Here is a 20113-nt window from a genome sequence, read left to right as displayed (position 1 = left end):
TTATCTTAGTTTTACCTCTGTGATTACCCTGCATCTAAGCGTCTGCAGATTGCCCCCTTATCTCAGTTTTACCTATGTGATTACCTTGTATATAAGCCTCTGCCGACTGCCCCTTATCTCAGTTTTACCTCTGATTACTTTGTATCTAAGCCTCTGCAGACTGCCCCTTATCTCAGTTATATTAATATACTTTTTACCTCTGTGATTACCTTGTATCTAAGCCTCTGCAGACTGCCCCCTTATCTCAGTTTTACCTATGTGATTACCCTGCATCTAAGTCTCTGCAGACTGCCCCCTTATCTAAGTTTTACCTCTGTGATTACCTTGTATCTAAGCCTCTGCAGACTGCCCCTTATCTCAGTTTTACCTCTGTGATTACCTCTGTATCTAAGCCTATGCAGACTGCCCCTTATCTCAGTTATATTAATATACTTTTTACCTCTGTGGTTACCCTGTATCTAAGCCTCTGCAGACTGCTCCTTATCTCAGTTATATTAATATACTTTTTACCTCTGTGATTACCTTGTATCTAAGCCTCTGCAGACTGCCCCTTATCTCAGTTATATTAATATACTTTTTACCCCTGTGATTACCTTGTAGCTAAGCCTCTGCAGACTGCCCCTTATCTCAGTTTTACCTCTGTGATTACCTTGTATCTAAGCCTCAGCAGACTGCCCCTTATCTCAGTTTTACCTCTGTGATTACCTTGTATCTAAGCCTCTGCAGACTGCCCCCTTATCTCAGTTTTACCTCTGTAATTACCCGATTTCTAAGTCTCTGCAGACTGCCCTATTATCTCAGTTTTACCTCTGTGATTACCTTGTATCTAAGCCTCTGCAGACTGCCCCCTTATCTCAGTTTTACCTCTGTGATTACCTTGTATCTAAGCCTCTGTAGACTGCCCCCTTATCTCAGTTTTACCTCTGTGATTACCTAGTATCTAAGCCTCTGCAGACTGCCCCCTTATTTCAGTTTTACCTTTGTGATTACCTTGTATCTAAGCCTCTGCAAACTGCTTACTTATCTCAGTTTTACCTCTGTGTTTACCTTGTATCTAAGCCTCTGCAGACTGCCCCTTATCTCAGTTATATTAATATACTTTTTACCTCTGTGATTACCCTGTATCTAAGCCTCTGCAGACTGCCCTTTATCTCAGTTTTACCTCTGTGATTACCCTGTATCTAAGCCTCTGCAGACTGCTCCCTTATCTCAGTTTTACCTCTGTAATTATCCGGCTTCTAAGTCTCTGCAGACTGCCCCCTTATCTCAGTTTTACTTCTGTGATTACCCTGTATTTAAGCCTCTGCAAACCGCCCCCTTATCTCAGTTTTACCTCTGTGATTACCCTGTATCTAAGCCTCTGCAGACTGCCCCCTTATCTCAGTTTTACCTCTGTAATTACCCGGTTTCTAAGTCTCTGCAGACTGCCCCCTTATCTCAGTTTTACCTCTGTGATTACCCTGCATCTAAGCGTCTGCAGACTGCCCCCTTATCTCAGTTTTACCTATGTGATTACCTTGTATATAAGCCTCTGCAGACTGCCCCTTATCTCAGTTTTACCTCTGTGATTACCTTGTATCTAAGCCTCTGCAGACTGCCCCTTATCTCAGTTATATTAATATACGTTTTACCTCTGTGATTACCTTGTATCTAAGCCTCTGCAGACTGCCCCTTATCTCAGTTATATTAATATACTTTTTACCTCTGTGATTACCTTGTATATAAGCCTCTGCAGACTGCCCCCTTATCTCAGTTTTACCTCTGTGATTACCTTGTATCTAAGCCTCTGCAGACTGCCCCTTATCTCAGTTTTACCTCTGTGATTACCTCTGTATCTAAGCCTCTGCAAACTGTCCCCTTATCTCAGTTTTATCTCTGTGATTACCCTGTATCTAAGCCTCTGCAGACTGCCCCTTATCTCAGTTTTACCTCTGTGATTACCTCTGTATCTAAGCCTCTGCAGACTGCCCCTTATCTCAGTTTTACCTCTGTGATTACCTTGTATCTAAGCCTCTGCAGACTGCCCCTTATCTCAGTTATATTCATATTATTTTTACCCCTGTGATTACCCTGTATCTAAGCCTCTGCAGACTGCTCCTTATCTCAGTTATATTAATATACTTTTTACCTCTGTGATTACCTTGTATCTAAGCTTCTGCAAACTGCCCCTTATCTCAGTTATATTAATATACTTTTTACCTCTGTGATTACCTTGTATCTAAGCCTCTGCAGACTGTCCCTTATCTCAGTTATATTAATATACTTTTTACCTCTGTGATTACCTTGTAGCTAAGCCTCAGCAGACTGCCCCTTATCTCAGTTTTACCTCTGTGATTACCTTGTATCTAAGCCTCTGCAGACTGCCCCCTTATCTCAGTTATATTAATATACTTTTGACCCCTGTGATTACCCTGTATCTAAGCCTCTGCAGACTGCTCCTTATCTCAGTTATATTAATATACTTTTTACCTCTGTGATTACCTTGTATCTAAGCCTCTGCAGACTGCCCCTTATCTCAGTTATATTAATATACTTTTTACCCCTGTGATTACCTTGTAGCTAAGCCTCTGCAGACTGCCCCTTATCTCAGTTTTACCTCTGTGATTACCTTGTATCTAAGCCTTAGCAGACTGCCCCTTATCTCAGTTTTACCTCTGTGATTACCTTGTATCTAAGCCTCTGCAGACTGCCCCCTTATCTCAGTTTTACCTCTGTAATTACCCGATTTCTAAGTCTCTGCAGACTGCCCTATTATCTCAGTTTTACCTCTGTGATTACCTTGTATCTAAGCCTCTGCAGACTGCCCCCTTATCTCAGTTTTACCTCTGTGATTACCTTGTATCTAAGCCTCTGCAGACTGCCCCCTTATCTCAGTTTTACCTCTGTAATCACCTTGTATCTAAGCCTCTGCAGACTTCCCCCTTATCTTAGTTTTACCTCTGTGATTACCTTGTATCTAAGCCTCTGCAGACTGCCCCTTATCTCAGTTTTACCTCTGTGATTACCTTGTATCTAAGCCTCTGCAGACTGCCCCCTTATCTCAGTTTTACCTCTGTGATTACACTGTATCTAAGCCTCTGCAGACTGCCCCTTATCTCAGTTTTACCTCTGTGATTACCTTGTATCTAAGCCTCTGCAGACTGCCCCCTTATCTCAGTTTTACCTCTGTGATTACACTGTATCTAAGCCTCTGCAGACTGCCCCCTTATCTCAGTTTTACCTCTGTGATTACCTTGTATCTAAGCCTCTGCAGACTGCCCCCTTATTTCAGTTTTACCTTTGTGATTACCTTGTATCTAAGCCTCTGCAAACTGCTTACTTATCTCAGTTTTACCTCTGTGTTTACCTTGTATCTAAGCCTCTGCAGACTGCCCCTTATCTCAGTTATATTAATATACTTTTTACCTCTGTGATTACCCTGTATCTAAGCCTCTGCAGACTGCCCTTTATCTCAGTTTTACCTCTGTGATTACCCTGTATCTAAGCCTCTGCAGACTGCTCCCTTATCTCAGTTTTACCTCTGTAATTATCCGGCTTCTAAGTCTCTGCAGACTGCCCCCTTATCTCAGTTTTACTTCTGTGATTACCCTGTATTTAAGCCTCTGCAAACCGCCCCCTTATCTCAGTTTTATCTCTGTGATTACCCTGTATCTAAGCCTCTGCAGACTGCCCCCTTATCTCAGTTTTACCTCTGTAATTACCCAGTTTCTAAGTCTCTGCAGACTGCCCCCTTATCTCAGTTTTACCTCTGTGATTACCCTGCATCTAAGCCTCTGCAAACTGTCCCCTTATCTCAGTTTTACCTCTGTGATTACCTTGTATCTAAGCCTCTGCAGACTGCCCCTTATCTCAGTTATATTCATATACTTTTTACCCCTGTGATTACCCTGTATCTAAGCCTCTGCAGACTGCTCCTTATCTCAGTTATATTAATATACTTTTTACCTCTGTGATTACCTTGTATCTAAGCTTCTGCAAACTGCCCCTTATCTCATTTATATTAATATACTTTTTATCACTGATTACCTTGTATATAAGCCTCTGCAGACTGCTCCTTATCTCAGTTATATTAATATACTTTTTACCTCTGTGATTACCTTGTATATAAGCCTCTGCAAACTGCCCCTTATCTCATTTATATTAATATACTTTTTATCACTGATTACCTTGTATTTAAGCCTCTGCAGACTGCCCCCTAATCTCAGCTCTTTTGACAGAGTTGCATTTAGCCAGTCAGTGCGGACTCATACATAACTCCACATACATGAGCACAATGTTATCTATATGGCACACATTAACTAACACCAACTAGTTGTGGAAAATGTCAAAATGCATTCAGATAAGAGGCGGCCTTCAAGGGATTAGCAATTACCATATGAGCCTACCTAGGTTTAGCTTTCAACTAATAATACCAAGAGAACAAAGCAAAATTAATGATAAAAGTAAATTGGAAATTTGTTTAAAATTACATGCCCGCCCCTAACTGAATCATGAAAGTTTATTTTTGACTAGACTGTCCCTTTAAGTAACTATGTAACATCTGTACATTTAATCTGCGTTTTAGAGGAAATATATATGAAAAGAGCAAACTCATTGCTTCTACTGGTATTAATGATTCTGGATACTTTTAAGTCACTAGCACCGCTAGAAAAAGATTACTTAGTGCCACCAGTAATTTTACCTCATAGTAAGTGACTATTCAATATTGCTGTCAAATGTTCCAATTTAAGAGATTTCATTTTTGATTATTTTTTTTCTTTATTAAAAGATATTTTTAGGGGGGCAGAGCCAACCGCCGATGAACATGGCCACACAATTGTAGAGCTCTGCAATAGAAGCCTAAGAAAGGTGACAAAAATGCTCAATGGGATACTCTAAAACCCTAACTTGAAGATAACAAGGCCTCCTGGACATATCTAGAAGGGACAGTACAAACTATGTAATAGTACATGGACTCGAAATTAACTTCTCTACATAAGGCCTATACTCCCTGCAGCTGGGAGTTGAATTTCATGGACTTTCGGCAGACAGGCGTCGCAGTGGCTACAGAAGCACTGAAATATTCTCCACCACTACCAACTGTTGCGAGCTATTGCAAAGGAGAAATGGAGGCTGCACTACTGCTATCTTTAAAAAGTTTAAGCGACAAAATGGATTTCCACTTTGCCCAGCTTATACGCTGTTTCTCCGAATATCACTGCCCCTGCAGCCTTCAAGATGGCGTCTTGCTCTCTCCTATTCCGCCTGCTGACTCCTCAGCGCTCAACATTACTGAAGCAGACTGGACTACGGGACAGAAGGCTTTTCCTCAGGAAGAGGTTAGAGATCCCGCTTCTGCGGGGATAGGAGTGCTGAGGAGAGAGATGGTAACCCCTTTACACTTAAATCAGCAGAGTCCTGAGAACGAGACCCAGCACTTACCAGCGGATTGTCAGATGCTGAATTGCCGATCCCCGAGTCACAGCTAATAGGTGAAAGTAGCCCGGTTAGCCTCCCCGCTACCTATGCCCTTACCTCCGACATACAGGATTCCTATGTCTGCGGGGGGGTTCACAGTGGCTCAGTGAATTTGATGGTAGCCCAGCACTTCGGTATTCGCTACGCTAGGTTGCCTCCTCAGTTAAGTATCAAGTCCCCGCTCCCGAGGAGAGAGAATGAAACCCAGTGCCATCTTCTGTTTGTAGTCCTCACAGAACCAAGGCAGGCTAACCCGTCAGAGAGGATTTCTGGGGAACTGGAGTGTGTCATGGTAGAAGTACACTCAGGCTCCTGGAGGAATGACAAGATAGGTATCGGCTAAGCTACACATAGCCGCTTTCGGGCTAATCAATAACTTTCAGTAACAGCAGAGACTTGTCGCTCGCAGTCTCAGGGACCCGGTCGCATATGAAAACTCTACAGTTTGATACAACAGACTGAATATGACTCTCTGAGAAAGTGTTTTGTAGGACATGGTTCTCAGTTATTATTTTCAATACCTGACAGGCTGCTCCTTTTCGCTCCCCCACACTAAATATTTTCTTATATGGATGTGTTTGGAGGGCAGTTTGAGACAGTCAATCAGCCTATAGTTAGATGTTATTAGCACTGTTTTACTGTACACCTGAGCCAGTACTTCTACCATTTATAGTGTCTAGAGGACCTTTTTCCATTGAGGATACTAAGTAACCCAGGGTCTTATCTACCTAGAAAGTCACTACTATATAAGTAGGTAGAAGTATAATTTCTGTACCTCCTACAGTTATATATATGACATCCCACCTCTATGATACCAGTCATCCTTAATCAATGGGGAAATACATTCTATCTCATGTGCCCAACGAGGTATTTTCATGTTGTGTTTGTTCTATATTATCCCAATCCACTGTTATCGGTTGCTTGTACATGTTTACTTAGTTCAGCAACTCTCTTTACTTAAGTTAAATTGATAATACAGCAATGCTATATATTAATTTGTATAATAGCCTTATTCACAGTACCTACGCCACATATGAGAAAGCCAAATCTTTTCCCACTCTCTCCAGTGAATGCAGCTATTTCCTTAATTTCAATACCCATACATCTGCACCCTTATTTGTGTGCTTCAGCTTCTATACAGCCCCCCCCCCCTTTTTAGGACCTTAGTTTGGGAAACCCATTTATGTGACGCTGTAAGGCTGAAGTAGTGAACTGCTCTATACAAGGTAGCCAATATACTGAATCTCAACCTCCCTGGTTCACTTAGAAATGTTCATGAGGTATATTATGTATGCCTATGCATAAAGCTATAAATAAGGATGTGTATTTATTTTCTAGTCCATTGCAGGTTGCCATATAGAGATTCTTCACAGCAGGCATGGTTCCATTTTCTCTCTGCGCGAGCAGGGGAATAGGGAGTTAACATTTCCAATGTATTGTTTTTGTTTAGGTAGTGTCTGTTTAATTATAAGGTTAATGTCAAAACTGTATACGCTTGGAGAATAGGGTCGATGTGTGATGTCTGATACTGTCATTCATGAAGAGATGTTTGATCCCTGGGAATCAGTTAAGACTATTCTTCTATATATATTTCATTATGGTTATCCTTTGGGGTTCCCTGCACTATCTACCTATGATGAACGAGTGGACTGTCAGCGGCCGATACAGTTTGCTATGGCTTTAATAGGTCTTAAAATATGCATAGTTGTCATACCCGACAAACCCTGATATAGTAGATATGTAGCTTCAGACACAGTACCACCTCATTACTAGAGCACATCATTTATTATTGCTAGGCTCCTCTCCTCCCTTTCCCGCCGGTACTGGTTGCCTGCGGGTCATACCCCAACTCCCTTTCCCCTCATCGCCCTTAGGTGGCATCTCCCCTGGAGAGGAGCTCATCTAGAAGCCCCCTATATATCTCATCTTATACCATGTATGCTATCATTTGTCCTATATCTCATAGTGCATACATCCTAATACCCCTTTCTGAGAGTAACTGATCCAGAATATAATCGTATTTTTTTTTTTATATATATATACACAAAGGCCCAGGGACTTTTATCAGGGTTCCACTTAAGTATTCTTCTAGAGAGCAGACATCATGATAATAACCTGGGAAACTCGTTAGCTCCAATATAATTTAGGGCTCCGCCCCCCGCCCTTACCTTTAGCTACTGTTCACCCTTACTGTAAGTGGACAAATAAGCGGTGTTTATCTGCAATTGTTAATACATAATTATAAGTCTTTCTTATATCCCTTTTTTATTTACATAGAATCCAAATACATCTTTATATTGTATTCAGTCTACCATACTATAGGATATACAAGTTGATTTGGATATTTAAACTGTGAATGGTACCTTTCTTCTTTCTGTGTTGTAACATAGGAAACAAAACGAAAAAGAGGTAATGCCAGATTGTGATTACTTCCTATTATGCTAGAGATTTCTGGTTGGACAAAACCTCAGAGGTGACGTGTTTCAATTCTATGTATAATGTTTATTGAATGTTACCCTTGTATATCTGGTATTCCTCAATAAAAATCTTTGATTCTAAAAAAAAAAAAAAAAAAAAAAAAAAAAAATATTTTTAATTTTGTACTTATTTTTTTTAAAAAAAATTTAGGTTATTTTACTCTTTGTACTGGGGTTTTGAATATTATTATTATTATTATAAGTTTTGAGGTTTGTGTAGTTTTGATTATTGTATTTTTTAGTTTGGAGGATTCTACTCTTATACTTTTGAACATTTTGTTTTTTAAATTTGAAAAATTTTTACATTTTTTTAGCATTTGCATTTTTTTATAGTTTTAAAGATTATTTTAGTATTTATACTCTTTTTAGTATTTGTCCTTTTTCAATGTTAGTTCTTTTAAAATGTTGTTCATCTTTAATAAAAAAACAAGTGAACCACACAATCTCTAATAAGGTGCATTAAAATAAAATAAGGCGATAAAGAATGAAGATGTTTTTTAAATTACGCTCCTCATAATGTGAACACTCTACTCTTTTTTGTAGTTGTACTTTTTTATTTTTATGCTTATTTTAGTTTTTTTAGTTTTGAATATTATTTTAGATTTTGTACATGTATATTTTCAAGATTATTTTCCTTGTTTTTATTTTAGATTTATTTATTTTTTTGTACTTTTTAGTATTTAGTAAGAAAAAATTGGGTTATTTATGAATTTGCCTCACATGAACTTGATGTGTGAGCGATACATAAGTGTTATGCATTTGTTGGTGCTTACCCGATCTAAGAAGCATTGCAGGAACCATTTGGTGGTATAGATCCCAGTAGACATGTCTTCTTTGTCCTACAGCACATAACACATAGAAGTTATCTCCTGGACTACTTATTATTTGCAGATCACTACCCATTATCAGTAGCTACAATAATTCTTGCTGGGTAAATATTTTTATTTTTATGAGTTTAAGAAGTAAAGAAAATAAAAACATTTTTGGATAATTGAGCAGCTGGATTATGTGTTCAAACCCCATTGGCCCATGTTCTAATCTGGGCACGGCTAGTTCAGCCTTCATTCTTCTGAGGTTGATAAAATGAGTATCAATAATAATTCAATCATTATTTGTAAAATATATCTATTTTCTGCCAACTTTCTCCTCCATATTTGTATAACCGTTCTGTGCACTGGATCATATCGTCTCCAAGCGTTGTGCTTTTATTAACTAACCATTTATACATTTACGTAAACACATAAATATAAAAACATTACACTACAGGGTTTTACCATATGCTTCTTTAGTTTCGGAAACACCTTGCTGAGAATCTGTTCGTGGTGACTCTGAAACCGCTGGAGTTTTGGGAAACCAGGAATAAAGAACCCTTCAGATAGAAGACAAACAGTTTATTAGAAATAAAATATGCAAATATCTGAAAAAATATTGCTCAGAGAAAGTAGGACAAACTATTTTTTGTCAGTTTATATCACCATATTATACCAAGAGAATCCATTGTATGATAGCATGAGGGTCATGTGACCACTGTATGATAGCATGAGGGTCATGTGACCACTGTATGATTGCATCAGGGTCATGTGACCACTGTATGATAGCATCAGGGTCATGTGATCACTGTATGATAGCATCAGGGTTATGTGACCACTGTATGATAGCATCAGGGTCATGTGACCACTGTATGATAGCATCAGGGTTATGTGACCACTGTATGATAGCACCAGGGTCATGTGACCACTGTATGATAGCATCAGGGTCATGTGACCACTACAAAATATCTAGAGGAAATGCTGTACACTTGACATAAGCTTATCTGTAACCCTATTCCTAACAAAAATCCTAGTCATAACAATAGCCATTACCCAAAATTGTAAGCCTATCCCCTAAACAAAGCCATGGTCTTAATTCTAGTCATAATATTAGTCCTAGTTGTAACTATATTACAAATCTCAAGATCAAACCATGGTCCTATTCATTACCCTGGCTGTGACTTGCCATAACTCTAGTCTAAACCATTGCCACAGTCCTGCTCCCTAGATATAACCACAGGTGTAATACTATAAAGCTAAAATAATTTTAAGAGAGGAGGCAGAAAGGGAGAAGGGAACAAGAGATCTTAGAACTATTTTAAATCATGCTGCATCTTATAAGCTGGTGCACCTTATATACTAAAAATGTGACACCTACATACTGGTCTGTAAAAACCAGAAAGTCACCAGCACTATAAAATTGAAAATCTTTATTCTGGAATCATATGTAACAGCGACGTTTCAGGGACATTAACCCCTTAATCATACTGGTCTGTGGTTTCATATGTAATAGGTAAAATCTGATATGTTCAGAGCATGGTATAATAATCAAGTGCCCTTTAATGATACCTACTAGTAACCAGCAATTACTTACCGTGCATTGCATGCCTCTGATTGGTCAGCAGCTGGGCCAGTGCCCAGAAAGCATCCTCTTCATTCAGATACATAAGCAGCACCGCCGCAATCTGACTCATCCCCTGGCAGTAGCTGACTTCCTGCAAAGGGAAGCAAAATGCAACAGAAATACCAATGGTTAAGGCACAGAACCCATGATTAACCCATTGGCTATAAGGCAATGTACGTAGCAGCTTCTATGAAAGCCAAAGTAAAAATATTTTAAAGAGTTACCGCTAATTGGGAGCAAAGTAACTTATACAACAAACTTTATATTTAGCTATCATGAAGTCAAACAATTGTAGAAATGAGATTCATTTGCACACATTTTTTTCAATAAACATTTTACATTTATTTCAGTGCGGCTTCTTATTTCGTCCTAGATAGCACCGCAAATTGTTCTATTAGACCTGATGTTTTACACAAGGCCACGAAAACACAACAACGTAAGACTTCAGTAGGGTGTGTGATAAGGATGAGTGTGGTTAATGTGCCGGTGATATAGTACGGACGGTAGAGCATTGACAACACATACACATCACATACTAAAGCTGTGTGGTTAATCTGCCGGTGATATAGTACGGACGGTAGAGCATTGACAATACATAAAGATCACACACTAAAGCTGTGTGGTTAATCTGCCGGTGATACAGTACGGACGGTAGAGCATTGACAACACATACACATCACACACTAAAGCTTTACGGTTAATTTGCCGGTGATATAGTATGGACGGTAGAGCATTGACAACACATACACATCACACACTAAAGCTTTACGGTTAATTTGCCGGTGATATAGTACGGACTGTAGAGCATTGACAACACATACACATCACACACTAAAGCTTTACGGTTAATTTGCCGGTGATATAGTATGGACGGTAGAGCATTGACAACACATACACATCACACACTAAAGCTTTACGGTTAATTTGCCGGTGATATAGTATGGACGGTAGAGCATTGACAACACAAACACATCACACACTAAAGCTGTGTGGTTAATCTGACGGTGATATATGACGGACTGTAGAGCATTGACAACACATACACATCACACACTAAAGCTGTGTGGTTAATCTGACGGTGATATAGGACGGACGGTAGAGCATTGACAACACAAACACATAACACACTAAAGCTGTATGGTTAATCTGCCGGTGATATAGAACGGACTGCAGAGCATTGACAACACAAACACATCACACACTAAAGCTGTGTGGTTAATCTGCCGGATATAGGCCGGATGGCAGAGCATTGACAACACAAACACATCACACACTAAAGCTGTGTGGTTAATCTGCCGGTGATATAGGTCGGACGGTAGAGCATTGACAACACATACACATCACACACTAAAGCTGTGTGGTTAATCTGCCGGTGATACAGTACGGACGGTAGAGCATTGACAACACAAACACATCACACACTAAAGCTGTGTGGTTAATCTGCAGGTGATATAGGACGGACAGTAGAGCATTGACAACACATACACATCACACACTAAAGCTGTGTGGTTAATCTGCTGGTGATATAGGACGGACAGCAGAGCATTGACAACACATACACATCACACACTAAAGCTGTGTGGTTAATCTGCCGGTGATACAGTACGGACGGTAGAGCATTGACAACACATACACATCACATACTAAAGATGTGTGGTTAATCTGCCAGTGATACAGTACGGACTGTAGAGCATTGACAACACATACACATCACACACTTAAGCTCTGTGTACAATCTGCCGGTGATATAGGACGGACTGTAGAGCATTGACAACACAAAAACATCACACACTAAAGCTGTGTGGTTAATCTGCCGGTGATACAGTACGGACGGTAGAGCATTGACAACACAAACACATCACACACTAAAGCTATGTGGTTAATCTGCCGGTAATATAGGACGGACTGTAGAGCATTGACAACACATACACATCACACACTAAAGTTGTGTGGTTAATCTGCCGGTTATATAGTACAGACTGTAGAGCATTGACAACACATACACATCACACACTAAAGCTGTGTGGTTAATGTGCCGGTGATATAGGCCGGACGGTAGAGCATTGACAACAAAAACACATCACACACTAAAGATCAGTGTTTAATCTGACGGTGATATAGGACGGACTGTAGAGCATTGACAACACATACACATCACACACTAAAGCTGTGTGGTTAATCTGCCGGTGATATAGGACGGACTGTAGAGCATTGACAACACAAAAACATCACACACTAAAGATGTGTAGTTAATCTGCCGGTGATATAGTACGGACTGTAGAGCATTGACAACACATACACATCACACACTAAAGCTGTGTGGTTTATCTGCCAGTGATATAGTACGGACGGTAGAGCATTTAAAACACAAACACATCAAAAACTAAAGCTGTGTGGTTAATAAGCCGGTGATACAGTAAGGACTATAGAGCATTGACAACACAAACACATCACACGCTAAAGATGCGTGGTTAATCTGCCAGTGATATAGTAGGGACTGTAGAGCATTGACAACACATAAACATCACACACTTAAGCTCTGTGTTCAATATGCCGGTGATATAGGACGGACTGTAGAGCATTGACAACAAAAAAACATCACACACTAAAGCTGCATGGTTAATCAGCCGGTGATACAGTACGGACGGTAGAGCATTGACAACACAAACACATCACACGCTAAAGCTGTGTGGTTAATCTGCCTGTGATATAGGGCGGACTGTAGAGCATTGACAACACATACACATAACACACTTATGCTCTGTGTTCAATCTGCCGGTGATATAGGACGGACTGTAGAGCATTGACAACACAAAAACATCACACACTAAAGCTGTGTGATTAATCAGCCGGTGATACAGTACGGACGGTAGAGCATTGACAACACAAACACATAACACGCTAAAGCTGTGTGGTTAATCTGCCTGTGATATAGGGCGGACTGTAGAGCATTGACAACACATACACATCACACACTTAAGCTCTGTGTACAATCTGCCGGTGATATAGGACGGACTGTAGAGCATTGACAACACAAAAACATCACACACTAAATCTGTGTGGTTAATCTGCCGGTGATACAGTACGGACGGTAGAGCATTGACAACACAAACACATCACACACTAAAGCTGTGTGGTTAATCTGCCGGTGATATAGGACGGACTGTAGAGCATTGACAACACATCACACACTAAAGCTGTGTGGTTAATCTGCCGGTTATATAGTATGGACTGTAGAGCATTGACAACACAAACACATCACACGCTAAAGATGCGTGGTTAATCTGCCAGTGATATAGTAGGGACTGTAGAGCATTGACAACACATACACATCACACACTTAAGCTCTGTGTTCAATATGCCGGTGATATAGGACGGACGGTAGAGCATTGACAACACAAACACATCACACGCTAAAGATGCGTGGTTAATCTGCCAGTGATATAGTAGGGACTGTAGAGCATTGACAACACATACACATCACACACTTAAGCTCTGTGTTCAATATGCCGGTGATATAGGACGGACTGTAGAGCATTGACAACAAAAAAACATCACACACTAAAGCTGTGTGGTTAATCAGCCGGTGATACAGTACGGACGGTAGAGCATTGACAACACAAACACATCACACGCTAAAGATGCGTGGTTAATCTGCCAGTGATATAGTACGGACTGTAGAGCATTGACAACACATACACATCACACACTTAAGCTCTGTGTTTAATCTGCCGGTGATATACGACGGACTGTAGAGCATTGACAACAAAAACATCACACACTAAAGCTGTGTGGTTCATCTGCCGGTAATACAGTACGGACGGTAGAGCATTGACAACACAAACACATCACACACTAAAGCTGTGTGGTTAATCTGCCGGTGATATAGGACGGACTGTAGAGCATTGACAACACAAAAACATCACACACTAAAGCTGTTTGGTTAATCTGCCGGTGATACAGTACGGACGGTAGAGCATTGACAGCACAAACACATCACACACTAAAGCTGTGTGGTTAATCTGCCGGTTATATAGTACGGACTGTAGAGCATTGACAACACATACACATCACACACTAAAGCTGTGTGGTTAATGTGCCGGTGATATAGGCCGGACGGTAGAGCATTGACAACACAAACACATCACACACTAAAGATCTGTGTTTAATCTGCCGGTGATATAGGGCGGACTGTAGAGCATTGCCAACACATACACTTCACACACTAAAGCTGTGTGGTTAATCTGCCGGTGATATAGTACGGACTGTAAAGCATTGACAACACATACACATCACACACTAAAGATCTGTGTTTCATCTGCCGGTGATATAGGACGGACTGTAGAGCATTGACAACACAAAAACATCACACACTAAAGATGTGTAGTTAATCTGCCGGTGATATAGGACGGACTGTAGAGCATTAACAACACATACACATCACACACTAAAGATCTGTGTTTAATCTGCCGGTGATATAGGACGGACTGTAGAGCATTGACAACACAAACACATCACACACTAAATATGTGTAGTTAATCTGCCGGTGATATATGACGGACGGTAGAGCATTGACAACACATACACATCACACACTAAAGCTGTGTGGTTAATCTGCTGGTGATATAGGCCGGACGGTAGAGCATTGACAACACAAACACATCACACACTAAAGATCTGTGTTTAATCTGCCGGTGATATAGGGCGGACTGTAGAGCATTGACAACACATACACTTCACACACTAAAGCTGTGTGGTTAATCTGCCGGTGATATAGTACGGACTGTAGAGCATTGACAACACATACACATCACACACTAAAGATCTGTGTTTCATCTGCCGGTGATATAGGACGGACTGTAGAGCATTGACAACACAAAAACATCACACACTAAATATGTGTAGTTAATCTGCCGGTGATATATGACGGACTGTAGAGCATTGACAACACATACACATCACACACTAAAGCTGTGTGGTTAATGTGCCGGTGATATAGGCCGGACGGTAGAGCATTGACAACACAAACACATCACACACTAAAGATCTGTGTTTAATCTGCCGGTGATATAGGGCGGACTGTAGAGCATTGCCAACACATACACTTCACACACTAAAGCTGTGTGGTTAATCTGCCGGTGATATAGTACGGACTGTAGAGCATTGACAACACATACACATCACACACTAAAGATCTGTGTTTCATCTGCCGGTGATATAGGACGGACTGTAGAGCATTGACAACACAAAAACATCACACACTAAAGATGTGTAGTTAATCTGCCGGTGATATAGGACGGACTGTAGAGCATTAACAACACATACACATCACACACTAAAGATCTGTGTTTAATCTGCCGGTGATATAGGACGGACTGTAGAGCATTGACAACACAAACACATCACACACTAAATATGTGTAGTTAATCTGCCGGTGATATATGACGGACGGTAGAGCATTGACAACACATACACATCACACACTAAAGCTGTGTGGTTAATCTGCTGGTGATATAGGTCGGACTGTAGAGCATTGACAACACATACACATCACACACTAAAGCTGTGTGGTTAATCTGCAGTGATACAGTACAGACGATAGAGCATTGACAACACAAAAACATCACACACTAAAGCTGTGTGGTTAATCTGCCGGTGTTATAGGACGGACTGTAAAGCATTGACAACACATACACATCACAAACTAAAGCTGTGTGGTTAATCTGCCGGTGATACAGTACAGACAGTAGAGCATTGACAACACATACACATCACACACTAAAACTGTGTGGTTAATCTGCCGGTGATACAGTACAGACAGTAGAGCATTGACAACACATACACATCACACACTAAAGCTGTGTGGTTAATCTGCCGGTGATACAGTACAGACAGTAGAGCATTGACAACACATACACATCACACACTAAAACTGTGTGGTTAATCTGCCGGTGATACAGTACAGACAGTAGAGCATTGACAACACATACACATCACACACTAAAGCTGTGTGGTTAATCTGCCGGTGATATAGGCCGGACGGTAGAGCATTGACAACACAAACACATCACACACTAAAGATCTGTGTTTAATCTGCCAGTGATATAGGACGGACTGTAGAGCATTGACAACACAAAAACATCAAACACTAAAGCTGTGTGGTTAATCTGCCGGTGATACAGTACGGACTGTAGAGCATTGACAACACAAACACATCACGCACTAAAGCTGCGTGGTTAATCTGCATGTGATATAGTACGGACTGTAGAGCATTGACAACACATACACATCACACACTAAAGCTGTGTGGTTAATCTGCCGGTGATATAGGCCAGATGGTAGAGCATTGACAACACAAACACATCACACACTAAAGCTGTGTGGTTAATCTGCTGGTGATATAGGCCGGACGGTAGAGCATTGACAACACAAACACATCACACACTAAAGATCTGTGTTTAATCTGCCGGTGATATAGGGCGGACTGTAGAGCATTGCCAACACATACACTTCACACACTAAAGCTGTGTGGTTAATCTGCCGGTGATATAGTACGGACTGTAAAGCATTGACAACACATACACATCACACACTAAAGATCTGTGTTTCATCTGCCGGTGATATAGGACGGACTGTAGAGCATTGACAACACAAAAACATCACACACTAAATATGTGTAGTTAATCTGCCGGTGATATATGACGGACTGTAGAGCATTGACAACACATACACATCACACACTAAAGCTGTGTGGTTAATGTGCCGGTGATATAGGCCGGACGGTAGAGCATTGACAACACAAACACATCACACACTAAAGATCTGTGTTTAATCTGCCGGTGATATAGGGCGGACTGTAGAGCATTGCCAACACATACACTTCACACACTAAAGCTGTGTGGTTAATCTGCCGGTGATATAGTACGGACTGTAAAGCATTGACAACACATACACATCACACACTAAAGATCTGTGTTTCATCTGCCGGTGATATAGGACGGACTGTAGAGCACTGACAACACAAAAACATCACACACTAAAGATGTGTAGTTAATCTGCCGGTGATATAGGACGGACTGTAGAGCATTAACAACACATACACATCACACACTAAAGATCTGTGTTTAATCTGCCGGTGATATAGGACGGACTGTAGAGCATTGACAACACAAACACATCACACACTAAATATGTGTAGTTAATCTGCCGGTGATATATGATGGACGGTAGAGCATTGACAACACATACACATCACACACTAAAGCTGTGTGGTTAATCTGCTGGTGATATAGGTCGGACTGTAGAGCATTGACAACACATACACATCACACACTAAAGCTGTGTGGTTAATCTGCAGTGATACAGTACAGACGATAGAGCATTGACAACACAAAAACATCACACACTAAAGCTGTGTGGTTAATCTGCCGGTGTTATAGGACGGACTGTAAAGCATTGACAACACATACACATCACAAACTAAAGCTGTGTGGTTAATCTGCCGGTGATACAGTACAGACAGTAGAGCATTGACAACACATACACATCACACACTAAAACTGTGTGGTTAATCTGCCGGTGATACAGTACAGACAGTAGAGCATTGACAACACATACACATCACACACTAAAGCTGTGTGGTTAATCTGCCGGTGATACAGTACAGACAGTAGAGCATTGACAACACAAAAACATCACACACTAAAGCTGTTTGGTTAATCTGCCGGTGATACAGTACGGACGGTAGAGCATTGACAGCACAAACACATCACACACTAAAGCTGTGTGGTTAATCTGCCGGTTATATAGTACGGACTGTAGAGCATTGACAACACATACACATCACACACTAAAGCTGTGTGGTTAATGTGCCGGTGATATAGGCCGGACGGTAGAGCATTGACAACACAAACACATCACACACTAAAGATCTGTGTTTAATCTGCCGGTGATATAGGGCGGACTGTAGAGCATTGCCAACACATACACTTCACACACTAAAGCTGTGTGGTTAATCTGCCGGTGATATAGTACGGACTGTAAAGCATTGACAACACATACACATCACACACTAAAGATCTGTGTTTCATCTGCCGGTGATATAGGACGGACTGTAGAGCATTGACAACACAAAAACATCACACACTAAAGATGTGTAGTTAATCTGCCGGTGATATAGGACGGACTGTAGAGCATTAACAACACATACACATCACACACTAAAGATCTGTGTTTAATCTGCCGGTGATATAGGACGGACTGTAGAGCATTGACAACACAAACACATCACACACTAAATATGTGTAGTTAATCTGCCGGTGATATATGACGGACGGTAGAGCATTGACAACACATACACATCACACACTAAAGCTGTGTGGTTAATCTGCTGGTGATATAGGCCGGACGGTAGAGCATTGACAACACAAACACATCACACACTAAAGATCTGTGTTTAATCTGCCGGTGATATAGGGCGGACTGTAGAGCATTGCCAACACATACACTTCACACACTAAAGCTGTGTGGTTAATCTGCCGGTGATATAGTACGGACTGTAAAGCATTGACAACACATACACATCACACACTAAAGATCTGTGTTTCATCTGCCGGTGATATAGGACGGACTGTAGAGCATTGACAACACAAAAACATCACACACTAAATATGTGTAGTTAATCTGCCGGTGATATATGACGGACTGTAGAGCATTGACAACACATACACATCACACACTAAAGCTGTGTGGTTAATGTGCCGGTGATATAGGCCGGACGGTAGAGCATTGACAACACAAACACATCACACACTAAAGATCTGTGTTTAATCTGCCGGTGATATAGGGCGGACTGTAGAGCATTGCCAACACATACACTTCACACACTAAAGCTGTGTGGTTAATCTGCCGGTGATATAGTACGGACTGTAAAGCATTGTCAACACATACACATCACACACTAAAGATCTGTGTTTCATCTGCCGGTGATATAGGACGGACTGTAGAGCATTGACAACACAAACACATCACACACTAAAGATGTGTAGTTAATCTGCCGGTGATATAGGACGGACTGTAGAGCATTAACAACACATACACATCACACACTAAAGATCTGTGTTTAATCTGCCGGTGATATAGGACGGACTGTAGAGCATTGACAACACAAACACATCACACACTAAATATGTGTAGTTAATCTGCCGGTGATATATGACGGACGGTAGAGCATTGACAACACATACACATCACACACTAAAGCTGTGTGGTTAATCTGCTGGTGATATAGGTCGGACTGTAGAGCATTGACAACACATACACATCACACACTAAAGCTGTGTGGTTAATCTGCAGTGATACAGTACAGACGATAGAGCATTGACAACACAAAAACATCACACACTAAAGCTGTGTGGTTAATCTGCCGGTGTTATAGGACGGACTGTAAAGCATTGACAACACATACACATCACAAACTAAAGCTGTGTGGTTAATCTGCCGGTGATACAGTACAGACAGTAGAGCATTGACAACACATACACATCACACACTAAAACTGTGTGGTTAATCTGCCGGTGATACAGTACAGACAGTAGAGCATTGACAACACATACACATCACACACTAAAGCTGTGTGGTTAATCTGCCGGTGATACAGTACAGACAGTAGAGCATTGACAACACATACACATCACACACTAAAACTGTGTGGTTAATCTGCCGGTGATACAGTACAGACAGTAGAG

General features: G+C 40.8%; 1 protein-coding gene across 1 annotated transcript in view; it reads right to left on the bottom strand.

The window, feature by feature from the left end:
- Nucleotides 1-8299: 8299 nt before the first annotated feature.
- LOC128644160 (USP6 N-terminal-like protein) overlaps nucleotides 8300-20113 on the bottom strand; it is a 95717-nt gene continuing 83903 nt past the window's right edge. Inside the window, exons 3-6 of the mRNA XM_053696866.1 lie at nucleotides 10338-10458; nucleotides 9209-9303; nucleotides 8708-8773; nucleotides 8300-8347 (exon numbers count right to left, since the gene is read on the bottom strand). Coding sequence (XP_053552841.1) covers nucleotides 8300-8347; nucleotides 8708-8773; nucleotides 9209-9303; nucleotides 10338-10458 — 330 coding nt within the window. The remainder of the gene's footprint in view (nucleotides 8348-8707; nucleotides 8774-9208; nucleotides 9304-10337; nucleotides 10459-20113) is intronic.

Source organism: Bombina bombina, unplaced genomic scaffold, assembly GCF_027579735.1.
Source record: "Bombina bombina isolate aBomBom1 unplaced genomic scaffold, aBomBom1.pri scaffold_816, whole genome shotgun sequence".
NCBI lineage: Eukaryota > Metazoa > Chordata > Amphibia > Anura > Bombinatoridae > Bombina > Bombina bombina.
The sequence above is the reverse complement of the archived record's forward strand: the minus strand, read 5'-3'. Positions and strand labels throughout refer to the sequence as shown.